Genomic DNA, 18,112 nt, shown 5'->3' with positions numbered 1-18,112 from the left:
AACAAAACTATGTCAAAGAAAAAATTTTTTTTTCAGTTTCAATTTTTTGGCAGTTTTGAGTTATAAAATGATTAAAAATGATAAATTAGAGCCCTCTGACAAATTTCAATCCATTTGGAGCAAGATTTGACAAAAATTGCTTTGACACAGTTTTTGACACAGTTTTTTTGCTCTTGATTTAGTTTTCAAAACAAAACTATGTCAAAGAAAAAATTTTTTTTCAGTTTCAATTTTTTGGCAGTTTTGAGTTATAAAATGATTAAAAATGATAAATTAGAGCCCTCTGACAAATTTCAATCCATTTGGAGCAAGATTTGACAAAAATTGCTTTGACACAGTTTTTGACATAGTTTTTGACACAGTTTTTTTGCTCTTGATTTAGTTTTTAAAACAAAACTATGTCAAAGAAAAATTTTTTTTTCAGTTTCAATTTTTTGGCAGTTTTGAGTTATAAAATGATTAAAAATGATAAATTAGAGCCCTCTGATAAATTTTTATCCATTTTGAGAGATATTTGTCATAAAATGTATTCAACAATTTTGAAATTAATAAATTTTGTCTGATAAAAAAAAATCTCTAAAAACTTTCAAAAAATAGGAAACTAAAACAAATTTTGAAATTGTAAAAACCCTACCCTTGTCACATTTTATAAAACTGTCAAATTGTCACTTGGGCAAAAAGTAACTATGGATTTCGCGTGAAATCCCGTCACTATCCTCAAATTGGTCTCGTATGTCTCGTACAGAATTTCGTAAATCCGTGAAAAATAAAAGCAACTAATTTCGAGTTTAGACTGGAAAAAAGTGGAAAAAACTGCGAAAATTCTCGAGTTTAGCGAATCGTGCGTCGAACGTGCCGCGTAATTGTCTGAAATTCGAGTGCGTTTGCACGAAAATTAGCGAGAAAATTCTTCGACACATTTCGCTTCATAATACACACAAAAAAAAAAAAATTTTTTTAGTTCATCATCGTCGTCAAAAGCAGCAGCAGCAGCAGCAACAACACAGTAAAAGAGACACAAACAGCAGCGAGCGAGATATAAATGTTCGTAAGAGGAAAATTTAGGTCAACGCCACAGTAATAATCAGTATGATGCAAAACCAAAAAGATAATTTAGAAAATTTAAACTGCGAAAAACTGATAATAAGCCTAAGTGATCTAAAGTTGAAAGAATACGCACTGATGTCGTCATCGGAAATTACACAGAATCAGCAGCAGGAGCAACACAATCACATCAACAGCAACAACGTGAGTGCTGATGCGTCGGAAAATAACACAACGACGACATCGCAGCCCCTGGGACGTCGCGAAAGCATCGAGAACCAGACACAGCAACAAGATAGCAATCGTCAGCAATCGGAAAACAACCATCATCATCGACATCGTCGCAATGCGAACGACTTCCGTTTCGGACGGAGCATCGGCGAAGGCAGTTTCAGCACCGTCTACCTCGCCAAGGACATCCACACACACAAGGAATACGCAATAAAAGTTTGTGATAAGAAACACATCATCCGCGAACGCAAAACGGAGTACATCAAGCGCGAACGCGAAGTCCTCAACCTGCTAAACAACAGTCCGGGCTTCGTGAATCTCTATTGCACGTTCCAGGACGAGAGTAATTTGTATTTTGTTATGACATACGCGAAAAATGGCGACCTGCTGCCGTACATCAACAAAGTCGGGAGCTTCGATTTGGACTGCACGAAATTCTATGCCGCCGAATTGGTGCTCGCCATGGAACAGATGCACTGCAAGGGCATCATTCATCGTGACCTTAAGCCAGAGAACTTGCTGCTCGACGAAAACATGCATATTTTACTTGCGGATTTCGGGTCGTCGAAAATTTGCACTCCCACGGGAGCTCATCATCGCACCTTGCGAAATGCCGATTTGCAAGAAAATGCTCAAAATGCGCCGCCAAACGATGCCGACGAGAATAATTCAAGTCGTCGACGGAAGAATAGTTTCGTGGGCACGGCGCAATATGTCTCGCCGGAAATTCTGAATGGTCAACCTTCATCACGGGCTTCGGATTTGTGGGCTTTGGGATGCATAATTTACCAAATGTTGGCGGGATTGCCGCCTTTTCGGGCCGGCTCCGAATACCTAATCTTCAGAAAAGTATTAAATGTCGAAATAAGCTTCCCCGAGGGATTTGACGCCGTCGCCGAGGATCTCGTACAGAAGTTGATCCGATTGCAGCCCACAGAACGCATCGGGTACAGTGACACTGGCACGCAATATGACTCGATTCGGAATCATCCCTTCTTCGAGTCGATATGTTGGGATACGTTGCGAACGCAATGCTCGCCCCCAATTTACCCCTATTTGCCGGGACTCGAATCCGATACGGATCAACGGAGGCAATATCAGGTCCCGGATTACATTGCGCCCGGACTGGGCGAAGAGCAATTGCGAAGACTGATCGGCATGGAAATCGGCACGTCGGATTCTTACAGCAGTATACAGGAAATTAGTAGGAGCAGTACGGCGGAATCTGTGTCAGCAACGGCGACGCAGCAGCAAACAAGCAGCAATAACACAACAGAGCCAAAAACCATTTTAGACATAAGTGATGCGGAGAGGGCACGTCGCATGGAGGAACAAGCGCGCACGAATCAATGGCATCCCTTTGCGGATGGCGAACTTATACTGAAACAGGGATTTGTGAATAAGCGAAAGGGATTGTTTGCGCGTAAAAGGATGCTTTTGCTCACGACAGGCCCGCGTCTCATCTACATCGATCCCGTGCAAATGGTGAAGAAAGGCGAGATTCCGTGGTCTCGCGAATTGAAAGTCGAATCGAAAACCTTTAAAATCTTCTTTGTGCATACGCCGAATCGCACTTATTATCTCGATGATCCGGCAGGGTATGCGCTCCATTGGGTCAAAGCCATCAACGAAGTGCGGTACAAGACCTATAATATCGACCCGAAAAATGATAACTAATGAAAAAGAGAGAGAAGAGACAAAAATTAAAAAAAAAATGAAGAATTAAGGATCAAGTGGTGCAAAAAGTATGAGAAAAAATTTTTCTATGAAATGTTTTTATGTGATTTTGTGCAATGAAAATTTAAAATAATTAATTTAATATTTCGAAAATTATTTAAAATGAAATTTGAAAATTTTCCTTAAAAAAAATTAAAAAATTAATTTAAATGAAATTGATTTAATTTTTAAAAATATTTAAAAAATATTTTAAATCTAGTTCAATTGAAATTTAAAATATTTCATTAAAAGAATATTGAAAAATTATTTTAATTTAATTTAAAATTAATTGAAAAATTTTCAATTTAAAAATATTTAAAAAAAATTAAAATTTATTTAAAAATAATTCAAATGAAATTAATTAAATTTTTAATTTAAAATTTTAATAAAATTAAATGAATTTTAAGTCAAAATTGAATAAAATATTAATCTATAAATATTATTTATTTTTAAATTTTATTTCAATTTAAATTTAAAAATTAATTTGATTTTATTTAATTTTTAATTAATTAATTAAATTTATTGAAAAAAAAAATTATTTTTTTTTGAAATTAATTTTATTTAAATTTTAACTTTTAAAATTATTTTGTTAAATTTCAAACATTTTTAAAAATTAATTTAAATAATTTCACAATATTCAAAATAATTTCCTAACCTTTCGTAATGTACATCAAAATTGCAATTCATGTTTTTTGATGATTCATCGAAAAATAAGCAAATACAAGAAAACAAAAATATTTCAACAACAACAAGAAATTTTATCCATGCTAATTTCATTGCACAAAGTCATCAAACGTTTCGTAGAAAAATGTCTCTCAAACTAAAAATAAAATGAAAAATTAATGAAAAACAATTAAATTTAAAAGATCCGTAGATAGTGAAATTTAAAAAAAAGAAACACTTGCTAATAATTAAAAAAAAATTAAAGACTTAAAAAAAGAAACATTTTTCTTCAAAAAATAAAAAAAAATAAATTATTATTATTAACCATTGATTTAAATCCAAAATCTAGTACAATGATGTATAGAAGGATGTCCGTTACGAGACATGAAACATATATAAAAAGAAGAAAAAAATGCTAGAAAAATGTAAAATTTCTTTAAAAAAGAATAAATATTGTAAAAAAAATTAATAAGATAGATAGAGCAAGCACCTATACGTATATGCATTAAAAAAATAAATAAAACACGGCTAGTTAATTTTGTTCTCTCATCCCCTTGCCTCCTTTTAAATGATATTTTAAGTCCCCAAAAATATTTTTTTTGTTGTGAATTCTTCTATCATAGATTTAAAGTAAATAATATTTAATTTTATCCAATTAATTCGAGTCAATTCGGATTAAAAAAAATAACAAAAAAAAAATGCGAGCACGAAAATATTTAAAAATAATTTAAAATTAATGTAATTAAATAAAATAATAAAAAAATATTTTTAATTTAAATTAAATGAAGAAAAATAGTTAATTTATTTTTAAAATATTTTTTTTCAACGTGCTCGCTCAATAATTGTATCTAAGCAACAAAAAAAGGAGATAAATTAATAAAAAAAACCAACCTATTTATTAATTAAATTATTGATTTTTTACTAAGATAAGCACCGCGAACTAAATTGGATTTAATGAATAAAAAAAAATATTAAAATAATTAAATTTGAATTTTTTAAAATTATTTTTTTTGAATTTCAGGTAAAAAAGGATAAAACGATTTTCATTGAAAATTTATTTTAAAAAAAATATTTTTTTATTAAAAATTTTTTATTTTTTTATTAATTTTTTAAAAAAATTTTTTATTTTTAAAAAATTTACGTAAATTTTTTTATTTCAAAATAATTATTTAAATTTTAATTTTAATAAAAAATTAAATTAAAAAAAAATAGTTTTTTAGTTTAAACAAAAAATATTTTAAAGAAAAAGTCTAAAATTTTTTTTTTAATTTTTAAAAATTGACATAATTTTTTTATTTCAAAATAATTCTATAAATTAAAATTTTAATATAAAAATTAAATTAAATATTTAAAATTAATTTTTATTTTTTCTGCACTTGCAATTTTGGTCGCATTTCCGCTTTGAAGGCGCTAAACAGGAAATTTTAGTACAACAGCGCCATCTGACATCCGTTAAATCAATTAGCGTGAAGGCAATTTTCAAATTATCATTTTCATTCGTCTCAATTTGATGGCTTGTTTTGTTTTGAAACAGGCTAAAAAAATAATTTAATTAAAAATTATCGAAATTTAATTAAAATTTTATAAAAAGGTAAATATTTTCATTAATTATTAATTTTTTACATTTATTTTTTTTTATTTTCATTCAAATTCGTAACAGCCAATTTTAAAACAACATGAAACTGGAACGAATCTTTTTGCCTTGCCTTTCAGTATCGCTTCAATCGTCATTCGTGCAAGTCGGCCTCTCGTTTTAACTCGAATCCGAATCAAAATCAGGCTAAAATCGGCTCTCAGGCTCCTGCAGGCACACAATTTCCCGTTGCAGACTGTCATTCCGAACGCCTACGCTCCAAAAAATCCCCATTTTCACGTCAACGAGACGAAATATCTGCCATTCGTCTGTTTCGAATGCACAAAAGTCTCCGTAAAAAGGTGAATTTACGACAGAATTACACCCGATAAATGGCCGAGCCATTCGCGATATTGCCCAAAACGGATCTGGCAAGCGCTTTTCATCATTAAAAAGGCATTTTTGTGCTTCTGCATCCCGCATTCGCAGCTTTTTTGAGTGGATTACTACTTCGACAAGTCTTACTTCGGTCTGTCTCGTCGCTGTTGTCGTCGTCGTCGCTATCAACAGAGAGTAATGGTGTTAACGAAAGAAAATATTTATGAATAAAATTCAGGAGGAAAAAAATCGTATTTGAAGTAAAATACGCAAAAATCAATCAAGCAAAAAATATTGTGAAAATATTTTACTCAACAATAAAAAAAAATAAAATAGAAAAGAGAGAAAATAATAATTTTATAAGAAAACAACAGAAAAAAAAGTGAGAATTCGCGAGTGATATTTTTATTATTATTATTGAGTGCAGCTGCTTTTTATTATTTTATTACAAAAATATATAATTCCAGCCAATTATCTCAATACAAAAAAAAATAATTGTCTACAATTTTACAGCGAGACAATAAATCGAGGTGCTATTGAGTTGATTAAAAGTTAATTCACAAAAAAAAATTAAATAAAAAAATTGCAAGGCTGAGTAATTCGAAAAAAAAAAAATAATTTTTTAAAATCTTATCTGTAAATAATCATTTTATCAAAAAAATAAGTTGAGATTATCTCACCGCCGAGTGATTCACGTGTTAAAAAAAATATAAAATAAAAAAAAAATCAACAAATATGCGCGAATTCAAGGTTGTTGTTCTCGGCTCCGGAGGAGTTGGGAAGTCAGCATTGACAGTACAATTTGTCTCCGGATGTTTTATTGAAAAGTACGATCCAACGATTGAGGATTTTTATCGAAAGGAAATTGAGGTGAGTTACAATTAATTAAAAAAAAATAAAATTTTAAATTTCTCAAACTTTTAACTTAAAAAATTAAATTGATTAAAAAATTTAATTTAATTAAAAAAATTAAATTTTATTTTAATGAAATAATTTTAAAAGAATAAAATTAATTTAATAAAAAAAAATAAATCTAAAATAAATAAATGAATTTTGAAAAATAATCTAAATTTATTTTTAAAAAATTAATAAAAATAAAAAAACTTTGAAAAATGCTCATCGAGCAATAAAAATAATTTAAAGTAAATCAATTTTATTTTGAAAAAATAAAAAAAATTGGAATTTCAAAAAAAAAAAAATAAATATTAAAATCTTTTTAAGCGATTATATTTAATTTACCCTATTTATTTAAAAAAAAAAACATTATTTTTTTTTTAAATTTAAATTTAATTTTGAAAAAAAATTAAATTTAATTAAAAATTTTTCAAGAAAAATAAAATAAATAATTTTTAAAAAAATAAAAAAATTAATTAAAAAAACTTTTTTTTTTAATTAGTAAATTTAAATTTTAATTAAATTAAATATTAATTTAAATATTTAAATATTAATAAATTTATTAAATTAAAAAAATAAATAAATAAATTTTAAATTGTTTAAAATATTTTAATAAATTAAAAATTTTATTATTTAAAAAAAATTAAATAATTTGTTTTTAAAATATTTTTTTTTATTTATTTGTTTTTAAAATTATTTAAATTAATTTAATTATTTTTTTTTAATTTTAAGAAATTTAAATTCATTGAAATTATTAAAATCAAAAATAATTCAAATCATTAAGAAATTATCCTCAATCCCGCTGTCACTGCCCTCCGCAAAAACTTCCTGATACCCGTCGACCTTAAAATTCGCTAGAAATGTTGCGTATTCCGCTCTTGATTTCATTTCGCATCGACAACTCGTTACTCGTCATTATTTGTGTCATGCAATAATAATTAACTGCGTAAGCAATGTAAAGCAATGAATGTGTTGTTGTCTCGGAAATGCATTCGATCATGACTAATCGGCTCGAAAAAAAAATTTCATCGAACAAAATTCTGTCCCCAGCGATTTAACAAATAAAATATTTTGTTTACTTTGCCACTCTCGTTGAACGTTATTATTATTTTTTTTTGCTTCCATGCTGAAACGAACTAATATTAGTAGTTGGATGTCTGTCTATTTATTAATCTGTGCATTGGTATTGGTGTTTGTGTTAAAAATAAATCCAATTTTGTTGTATGTGGTTGTCGTCATTCATTCAAAACAAATTTTTTTCATCATTTTAGACTCGAATTCCATGAAAAAACCGCAAATTTCGTGCATGATTTGCATTTAAATGCAGAAAAAAGGTGAATTTTGTTGTCAATTTAATTATTTACAAGGAAGAAACAGTTACTAATCCCATTCGCGTCACAATTCAACGAACTCATAACGATTCAAAACAAGTTTTTTGTGTGTTATCACTTCGCGTCGAGCCAAAATTCAACCTGAAGCGATGATTTTATCGGATGACTCATCGAATTACGTTCGATTTTGCGTGAATCGGAATTCGGAAAGTGTCTGTCCTTCGAATGTCGTTGCGGAGAAGCTCTAATTAAGGTGCTGTCATGTTCTTGTCGGCTTAGAACACTCGAAATTTTCGCTTTTTTTCGGATGACTTGACAGAAAATCTTCCTTTTTGACGCTTTTTCAGTGCTGTTCTTACGGGTGGCCCCCAATTTCTTGCATTTTTGCGAGAAAAAATATTAAAAAGGGTCCGAGCAGGTAGAATTTTTTTTTCGTTCGCAAAAAAGCAGTAAAAATACCATTAACAAGATATTCGTTTAACTTTTCGTAGGATTTTGTTAAAAGAAAGAGGAAGAAACTCACACAGACATACAAAAAAACACTGGTTGCTTGTTCCATCTTGGCTACTAAAGAATTCCTTTAAACGAAATTTTATCCTCTGGGGTAGAAAACACGTGTTACTCCCTCTTATTGTCTTACGAAGCGCATCACAAAAGGAAAAAATCTGGATTTTTGACCAAAAATGTTCATTTTGAGTCATAAATATTCAAGAATTTACGAAAAAAGTTCGTTTTTGTTGCAATTTTATTTGCGGCGCGATGCATAAACGCTTCGAAAGTGAGTAATAATGTTATTGCTTCCTGAATAAGTAAATTTGTGAAGTGCACGAGTGTCGTTACCACATCGTAAACATGCATTTTAAATTACGTCGACGTCGTCGTTGTTGAAGTTTATGTCTCTTCATGTCTCTGTGTGAGTGTCTCTGGCAGATTATGTGAATAATAACAATAACTGTGTTAGAATGGAAGGAATTTCTTCTAAATACGTTGAACTTCAAAAGACATGACACGAGACGACGAGCAGAGGCGGGAATTTTATGGATTTATGAGACAGGGGAGACAGTTTATGACGAAGAGTTTGAAGAGTTTTTCATAAAAGTTTTTGACAGATTTTGCTTTAAAAAGTTGAATTAGAATCAATTTTGAGCGAATTTGATATAAATTTTTGTGATGAGATTGAAATTTAATTAAAAAATGAAATAAATTTATTTAAAGTAAAAAAATTGAATATTCAAAAAATTTTTTTTTGAAATTTATTTTCATTAATTAATTTACAATTGGGGTTAAAGTTGGAAAAAAAATTGGAAAATTTTTTTGTATTTTTTTAAAATTTTTGGAAATTCATTTTTTAATTTTGAAATTTTAAATTTTTTGATTTTTGACAAAGCTAAACGAATATTAATTTGAAAAATTTATTTATTTTTTTAAATTTTAAAATTTTTTTAAACGATTTAAATTTATAAATTTTTTAATTAAAATTAAACAATATTTTTCCAATTTTTAATTTCAAAATTTTAAAATTAAAAAAAATTATTTTTTTGAAATTTTATTTTTTTTTTATTTTTATTAAATTTTTATAATTTATAATTTCATTTTTAAATAAATTTTTTTTTAATAATTTTTTATTTTTTTTATTTATTTAAATTAGCAAAAAAAAATTTTAAAAAAATGTTTTAAAAAATTAATTTTAAATTTTGAGAAAAAAAAAATTTTATTTTAATTACAAAAATATTATGAAAAACTTTAAAAATTTTTTAAATATTAAAATTAATTTTTGCAATTAATTTTGATAATTTGATATTTTTATGAAATTTTTATAAAAAATAAATTATTAAAAAAACGTTTCAATTATTTTTATATATAATTATTTTAAAGAAATTAATTTTAAAAAAAATTTATCATTTATTTATTTAATTTTATATTTTTTTTATATTAATTTTTTCATGAATTATTCTATTTTTATTTATTTTTCATTATTTTAATTTAATTTTAAATATTTAATTTTTAAAAAAATTTAATTTAAAATTTTATTTCATTTTAAAATAAAATTTAATTTATTTTTTTTTCTGAAATTTTTTAAATTTTTTTTAAATCAAAAAAAAATAAAATAAATTTATTAAATTATTTTAATTTATTTAAATAAAATAAATTAAGTAAAAAAAATTAATTTAAAATTGTCGTAAATTTAATTTTAGTTACCGAAATTTCATTAAAACTCATCCCATCTTCAAATAAATAAACTTTAATTTCATGAATTTTTCGTTCAAACATTAATTTAAGCCTCTTTCGAGCTCTAATTGACAATTTCTAACACAATTCCGTTGATTGTTTCCATGCGTTTCGACAAGCAAAGCAACCCACAACGGTTTCTCTCATAATAATAATGAAAAAAATGCATTACAATACTTTACATTCTTCTGCCTGCATATTCTAACAAAGTGCAGTAATTGAATTCACAACACAATGTGTTTCAACACTCACACAGACAAATGCAGCAAAAAAATAAAAGACCATGATTGTCACTTTTTAAATGGCAAGGCAAATCTCGGTGTGTTTGTATTTGTAATCTATTGTCATAATTCTCTCGACAAAAAAATAATTAGGCGTTTGTCGTGATAAAATTTTGTGATGCGAATTGTTTGGCAAGGTCATGGCACAAAAATTTAAAAAAAAATTTTTTTTGAAGGCACGTCTTGTGATGAGCATTGATGAAGATTGATGAATTTAACACAACAAAAAAATCCTTTTTGGTACAATTTCAATCCATCATAATTCGCGCTCTGTTTGATAAAAAAAAAAAAATAATTAAATTCGAAAAATTTTTTTCGAAAGTATTTTTCACCTCTGACCTGGATAGTTAACAACTCAACTGCGAACCGTACCGCGAAATTGTGACGGATGTGAGCAGCTGCTGCTTTCTTGACCTTTTTTATGAAATAATTTCATAAAATAATTTTTTTACAGTTAAAAACGGGTCGTCGAGAATAATTAAAAAATTTCATGATTCGATAATAATTGTTTTCCGACAACAAACAAAAAAAAAGTTTCAAGTACATTTCAGCAGAAATCCAGCGTCAAGAGTGCTCAATTACGAGTTTAGTTCGTTCAAATTTTATTCGTCGTCATTCGAAGGATAGAAGTGCTTCAAAAGTCAAAAGTTCACAGTAAAATTATGATTTATTAAGGGGGGCGTTTAATGATTATTCGAACATTCAAGGCACTTGATCTCGATCCAACTCAATTAACAGCATGCGAGTCACCTGCGAGTAAGCGGCAAACAAAGACAACGAGAAGGAGAGAAAAAGTTCAGCAAAGTTCAAGTGGATGCTCGAGATGCAAAGTGTTTGACTTTCTCATAAAAAAAAAGTTTTATTGTTTATGGAAATTAGAATTTAAGATTTAATGTCGGAGGCAAACATCGCACATGACGTCAAATTTGTGTTCAAATTGCGCCGCCGTGACTCAATAATTATCACATCTCTTGTGTTTTGTTTTGTTTTGTTATAAAACGAGAAATAAGTACATTGTAGAGAATTTGGATTTGAAACAAAAAAGTCGACAAGTTTTTTTTTGTATTTAAAAATGATCGTGAATTTCATATGAAAGCGCATTTTTTATGAAATTTTTAAAAAATAAAACAAATTAAAATTTATTTAAAAAAAAAAAAAAAAAAAAAAAATTTGAGCGGTTAAAGTAAATTTACAGTGAAATGGAAAAATATAAATTATTTTTTATTATTAAAAAAAAAATTTATTGAATAAAAACAGGAATTTTACTTTAAAAAAATATTATTAAAATAAATAAAAATAAAAAAATAAATTAAAAAAAAAAAAAAAAAAAAAATACCAAAAAAAAATAAAAAAATAAAAACAATTAAATAAATATGTAAAAAAACATTTTTTTAAATTATTTTTAAAAATTATTTTCAAAACATCAAAATTAACTTCATAAAAATATAAAAAATAATTAAATTAAAAATTAATTAAAATAATTAAAAAAATAAAAATTGAAATTAAAAAAAATTAAATTAAATTTAAAATAAATAAAATTTAAAAAATTTAATTTAATTAAATTTTTGATTAATTTTTTTAAAAAAAAAAAAAATTTTTTTTTTTTAAAATTATTTTTTTTTTTTTTTTTAAAAAAAAAAAATTTTTTATTTTTTTATTTATTTTCAAAATTTTAAATTTTAATTTAATGTTTAAATTTTTAATATTTTATATTTAATTTAAAATAATTTAATTTAAAATTAATTAATTCAAATATATTTTTTTTATTTTAATTATTTAAATTTTTTTAATATAATTTTTTTTTGATAAAATTTAATAAATTTTTTTTTATAATTTCCCAAAAAATTTAAAAATTTTTATACACTTTTTTTTTAGTTTCATATCCAAGAAAAAACCTTCACTCTTATTAGAAACGCACCAAAAACAACCTTAACAACATTGTCGTTATTACATTATTAAATACTTTTACTTGTTCCGTTCATTGCTCAGTGCATGTCTTGTCACGTTTATTAAAATTCAAAAAATTCCATCTTATCGAATATCTCTGCAAAGAAAAAAAAAAAAACACATGAACAAAAATAATAATCGTTACTCGATGTTATTACGATGATGATGATTGTTTAGAGGGAAAAAACACAAGTGATAGCAAAATAATTTTTCGTATTTATTTTTTATTGTAACAAAAAAAAAAGATTCACGATGTGAGAAAAAGTACAAGACATGCCATGCCGTGTTTCTCTAAATTTCTTTTTTTTTTGTTTATTTTTAATAAATAAAAAAAAATTGACCACACGTACGGATGATTTAATAATTTGGCACACAGATGTAATAACTCATTCACTCTTACTCTTAGTCATCATTTTTTTGTGGTTGTTTACGTTTTGTGCTTTTTTTCTTTTTGTCTAACGAACATTCAATATATTTAAATGCGTTAACCATAATAATTTTCTTATCGCTCAAATGACATGAATATACTTGATCTCTGGCTGTACTACAGAAAAATTTCACTTGAAATCACTTGTTGTTCGTTTTTTTCCGCTTCTTTCTGCGTCGTAAGCTGTAATCATTGCGAGGCAGGCAAGCAATCGTTGAGGTTGTAAATAATGTTAGACATTAACATTGATTGATTTTTTATTTTCATTTAATGATTTTTGCGTGAATTTCGCTTCCCAGTGAGAAAAAAAATCGTAACATGTGTTTTCTGGCAGAGAAATCTCGCTTTGTTGTCGAAATTATGCGTCATGTTGATATCAAAAACTTGAAATTGTTGATAAGTTAACCGCAAAGTTCTTTTGAGTCAGCGTTCGGTCGATGTGTCATTAGTTTTATTTTTATTAAGACGTAAAATGCTATTTTTATCACCGCCAAGCGTTTGATTTTAACGAGGAACTTCATCAGATTTGACGGTTTTTACGAGTTTCGAAGAATGACAAATGCTTTGTGCAAAAGCTTAAAAAGTCATGTACCTTTATTGCTTTATTGTCAGGTGATATGAGGCTCATTTGTAATAAAATACGTTGTTTTTTCACCAACAGGGTTTGAGGCTGTTGCGAATTATTTTATTATTTTAAAATTTATTTTTTTTTAAATTATTTTAAATTTAAATATATTTTAACTTTTAATTAATTTAATTTAAATAAAAATTATTTATAATAACTAAAATTAATAAAAAATATTTTGAATTTTGATTACTTTTTTTTAATAATTAAATTATTATTTATTCTAATTTGTTTTTTTTTATAAATATTTTTTTTAAATTTTAATACCTTATTAAAATTAATTCATGTAAAAATTCAATTTCTTAAATTTTTTAAAAAAATACTTCTAAGTTTTTAAAAAAAAAAAAATATTAATAATAAAATAAAAAAATAATCATTTAAAAAATTTAATTTTAATAAATTATTAATTTATTTTAATTTTTTATTTTCATTAATTATTTTATTATTTATAATTTATTTATTTATTTTATTTTTATGAAAAATTATAATGTATAAAATCATTTAAAAAAAATTATTAAATTTGAAAAAAAAATATTTTCAAGAATTTTTATATAATTAATTAATAAAATTAAAAATTTTGGGGAAAAATTAAAAAAATCTTACATAAAATTGCAACAGCCTCAATAGTTGTTTATTTTTGTCGTAATAACCAGCAATTCAGCTCTTTTTAATAATGAAATATAATATCCATTAAAAACCAGATTAGGTTAACTTTAACTTAAAGTCAAGTCTCCAAGTACATTTATGTGAATTTTATTGTCCGCAACTTTTATTGCAATTAATTAATTTACATATTTTTAATGCACTATGTCTAATGGAATTTTTTTTTGTCGTTCACTTATTAGCTGCAAATTGACAAAAAATCACAAAAAAGCAGTGTGCAAGCATTTTATGATCACATGCAGCCAAGCTTATTATTTTACAAAAAAGTCGTCGTTGAAGGCGATAAGAAAATATTATCAAGAAGTTTTTACTCGTTGAACGCATATTGAAGAGTGTATGAAGTGAAGAGTGTACTTGAGATAGAGCTTGATTGCATTATAATATGTACATGTTGCTATCGTCATTATTATTATTTTCATTCGAAATGCAAATTTCCAGGCAATCTACAATTTTGAGAATTTTTTACATAATCTACAGTACTTTACGTTTTTTTTTTATTCCGCCGTAAGACGCAGATGATGATGATGATGCTACATAATAAAAAGAAAAAATAGAAAAAAATGTAAAATATCGATGAAGAAGGTAATTGAAGGCATTTACAGTAAATTTTTGCTGATATTTGTAATTAGATCGAGAAAAAATCTGCTTAGATTTAAAAAATACGCGGATGTAAAAAAAAAACTTTTTTTTTTGCCTCGAAGGCGATTCACAAACATTTTTTTAAGGGTGATTGACCCAAACGTTCTTCTTCTTTTATTTTATTATTTTTTTTTTCGCTCGTTCGTATGTGATAGTGAATTTCATTCATTCATCAGAGCGAGGATGAAGACGATAGAGATAAAATAAATCGCATCGCAAATTAATATTGGCAGCTGGTACATTTTTTTTTTGTTGAAATTTGATTTTTTTTTTAAATTAATTTTTTTTTTGTATCAGCAAAATTTTTTTTTATTGTTGTAATGTAATTAAATACCAATATTGACACTTTTGATAATTAAATTTATTTTTTCACATATTGCTAACGTGAGTGTCCTAACAAAAATTTTTACAAAAAAAAAAAATTATTACTTTTTTTGATAACTTGGCACTTTTTACCCATTTTCAATCTGTTTCTGTTTCTGATTTAAAATTTTTCAAAGGATTCAATTTCTTTGCAAGACACAAAAAAAAACATTTTGTATTAAAATTCATTGAAACCATGTTCTGCAAATGATTTGAAAAGTTTAGACGAGCTTTTAATGGTCTCTCTTCATTTTTTTCTCTTCGCCTTCTTTTGTTATAGTTTCGCAATAATACTCGATAGATTAAATTTGTACATTTAAATGTAGTTTTCCGTGTTGCCGATCGGAATAAAATTCATGTTCTGTAAATGTGTTCGAAATGTGTAATAAAAATAGTCAGACAGACGAAAGTTTTTTTTTTATTTTTTTTTTCTATGATGATGGTAAATTAGTCTCTGCAAAGTCTGTTTCTGCATTAAATATTATGTTAAATTATTTTTTTTCTGTTCTTCCTCTTTGTGCAGAACTTTTACTAATACAAAAGAAAAAAAATGTAAATCGATTAAAAAACGTTTAAATGCAAATTATATTGGAATTGAATACAAATGAGACCGCAACTCATAAATTTTTTGTATTTAAAAAAAAATAATTTAAAAACAAAAGAAATTTCGTAGAATTTTTTTTAATTTTTATTTAATGAGTTTTTGTATTTAAATAAACTTTTTTAATAAAAAAAATAAAATAAAATAAAATATAATAAAATTAAATAAAATTAAATAAAATTAAATAAAAAAGTAAACTTTTTAGAATTTTTTAAAATTTTTATTTAATGAGTATAAATAGTAAACTTTGTAAATAAAAAATAGTAATAAATAAATAAAAATAATAAAAAAAATTAAAGTGAAATTAATAAAAAAATAAAATAAAAAAATAAATAAAAAAAAAATCGTTATGAAACTTTTTTTTATAATTATAACATTAAAGGCACTTCAACTTTGACCATTGTCGTCGTCGCCCAGACTAATTAACAGCAATTATTGTGAATAAAAAAAATATTTTTAATAATAAACGAGACAAAAATAATTTAATAATAAATATTTAGATAACTTTGTTGCGTAATCATTCATCATTTTGTATATAATTTCGGGTTTGGGGGCAAAAAAGTGTATAATTAAGATCCATTTGCTTTTTTTCTCCCCTTTTTTATTTCTTTTTGAATTTTTTCGACGTCAACATATAAAAATAAAAACAAAAAAATATAATTTGCGATGACAAAATTTTTCGCATAATTTTTTTTGTTTTTTTTTTATTATTTTTACACATGCATGAAAATTCTTTAGTTTTTTTTAGTTGTTGAAAAACTTCACATGATTTATTTTATTCAATTAATTTTTTTCTTTTTGGAATTTTATCAATTATGAAAAAATAAATAAAAATAAATGAATTGTCCGAAAAAATGTGAATAAAGATCTCATGCATGATTATTCAATTTTTCCCCCAAAAAAATGTTTGTGGTGAGTCATGTTTACCTGAACTCCATTTACGAAATTGGGGTTGACTGGTCAGAGCAAAAAATAATAAAAACATGATAAATGATATAAATAAATCGATAAACACAAGCCGGTCCTATAATTATCCGAACAAATAAACAACAAGAGTTTATTCGGACAAAACACTGAATAAAGACACGAAAATCGGAGATATTTAGCTTTTGTTCGACATAACCATGCATTTTTGGTGCGTAAGAGTGAGTCGCGAGATTATCTCATTAATAACCATAATTTGTTGTGTCAAGTCATGTGTGACGACAATTATTCGGTAAAACGATGTCGCAGCGCGATAAGACGCATTTTCATGCATTTCTTGGTATTTTAGTTCACGCGCAGCAAAAATTGAGTCTCGAGGTCAACGGGATTTGTAAAGGCGAACAAGAGACGCAAAAAAGTGATAAAAATCGATACGAAACAGAGATACGGATAATAAAGACACACCTAAAATCTTACAAAAAAAAAAAGACAAAACAGGACGAGCGTACGTGACGAGATTTTTTGGGATTCACACGAGTTGATTACTTGCGTAAAAAAAATTAAAATCTTTGTCGAAATGCGTCCCTGGAGTAATTAAAAAACATATTGGCTACCATTTTTGTCGAATGTCACGTCGGTCGTCGCTGTCTCGTAAATGCGAAATGAACCATCTGCTTGCAACGGAGAATCTCACGCATTTTTGTTGAGCAATGTTTGTTGAAATTCTTGATGAAATGTGTGTCACCGAAAAATAAAAGAAGAAAAAAAATGAGTCATTAATTTTTCTCATGTTAAATTGAGAATGACGACAAAAAGAATGCAATTCATGTCGATTTATCAAATAAATAAAAAGAAAAAAATTGATAAACAAGAGATTATTAAGGATAAATTTTATGACATATTTTTGCATCTTTTTGATCAGTTTACGATAAATAATAAAAATAAAAATAAATAAATAATAATAAATATTTTTTTTCCTTACTGCGATTTTCACTCTGTTGTGCAAAAATGTTGATTTTTGCCCATTTGGGGGATAATTTAATTTTTTAAAAATATTTTTTGACTTTTTTTATTAAATTTTATTTAAAATTAAAATTAAATATTAATTTTTCCTAAAATTTTACGAGATAAAAATTACCAAAAATAATTCATAATAAATTAAAATAAATTCTAAAACTATTTATTTTTTTTATTTTTTTTTTAATTTCAAATAAATAAAATTTAATAAAAATAAATAATTATGTTTTTTTTTTATAAAAAATTATAATTTTTTAAGAAAATTTAATTTAAAAAGGTCTGAAATAATTAATTTAAAATTTAAATTATTTTTATTTTATTTTTAAAATATTTTATTAATTAATTTAATGAATTTATTACAAAAAAAAAAAAAAAATAAAAAAAAAACCTTATAAAAAAAATTAAAAAAAAAAAATAATATCTAAAATATTAAAAGAATAAATTTTTTAACTTGTTCTTGAATAATTAATTTTTAATTTAAATACCTTAATAAAATTTTTGAAATACTTTATCAATTAATGAAATTATTTAAAAAAAAAAATAAATTTAAAATTTATTTAAAATAA

The 18,112-nt window shown here is 25.3% G+C and overlaps 2 protein-coding genes across 2 annotated transcripts in view; both read left to right on the top strand.

The window, feature by feature from the left end:
• Nucleotides 1-735: 735 nt before the first annotated feature.
• LOC134830634 (3-phosphoinositide-dependent protein kinase 1-like) lies at nt 736-4,324 on the top strand. The gene is made up of 2 exons (XM_063844184.1): nt 736-3,020; nt 3,796-4,324. The coding sequence occupies exon 1, from the start codon at nt 1,090-1,092 to the stop codon at nt 2,950-2,952; it is 1,863 nt and encodes a 620-aa protein (XP_063700254.1). The 5' UTR covers nt 736-1,089; the 3' UTR covers nt 2,953-3,020; nt 3,796-4,324.
• A 1,870-nt stretch (nt 4,325-6,194) lies between these two features.
• LOC134827927 (ras-related protein Rap-2c) overlaps nt 6,195-18,112 on the top strand; it is a 71,803-nt gene continuing 59,885 nt past the window's right edge. Inside the window, exon 1 of the mRNA XM_063840828.1 lies at nt 6,195-6,475. Within this exon, the coding sequence (XP_063696898.1) occupies nt 6,341-6,475 (135 nt within the window). The 5' untranslated portion in view covers nt 6,195-6,340. The remainder of the gene's footprint in view (nt 6,476-18,112) is intronic.

The sequence above is a fragment of the Culicoides brevitarsis genome, chromosome 1 (genome assembly GCF_036172545.1).
Source record: "Culicoides brevitarsis isolate CSIRO-B50_1 chromosome 1, AGI_CSIRO_Cbre_v1, whole genome shotgun sequence".
Taxonomy (NCBI): domain Eukaryota; kingdom Metazoa; phylum Arthropoda; class Insecta; order Diptera; family Ceratopogonidae; genus Culicoides; species Culicoides brevitarsis.
Note: the sequence above shows the minus strand (reverse complement) of the source record. Positions and strands in the feature narration are given on the sequence as shown.

Excerpts from the sequence above, each read along its gene's own strand:
- LOC134830634 (XM_063844184.1), top strand. The coding sequence starts at position 1,090 with ATGATGCAAAACCAAAAAGATAATTTAGAAAATTTAAACTGCGAAAAA.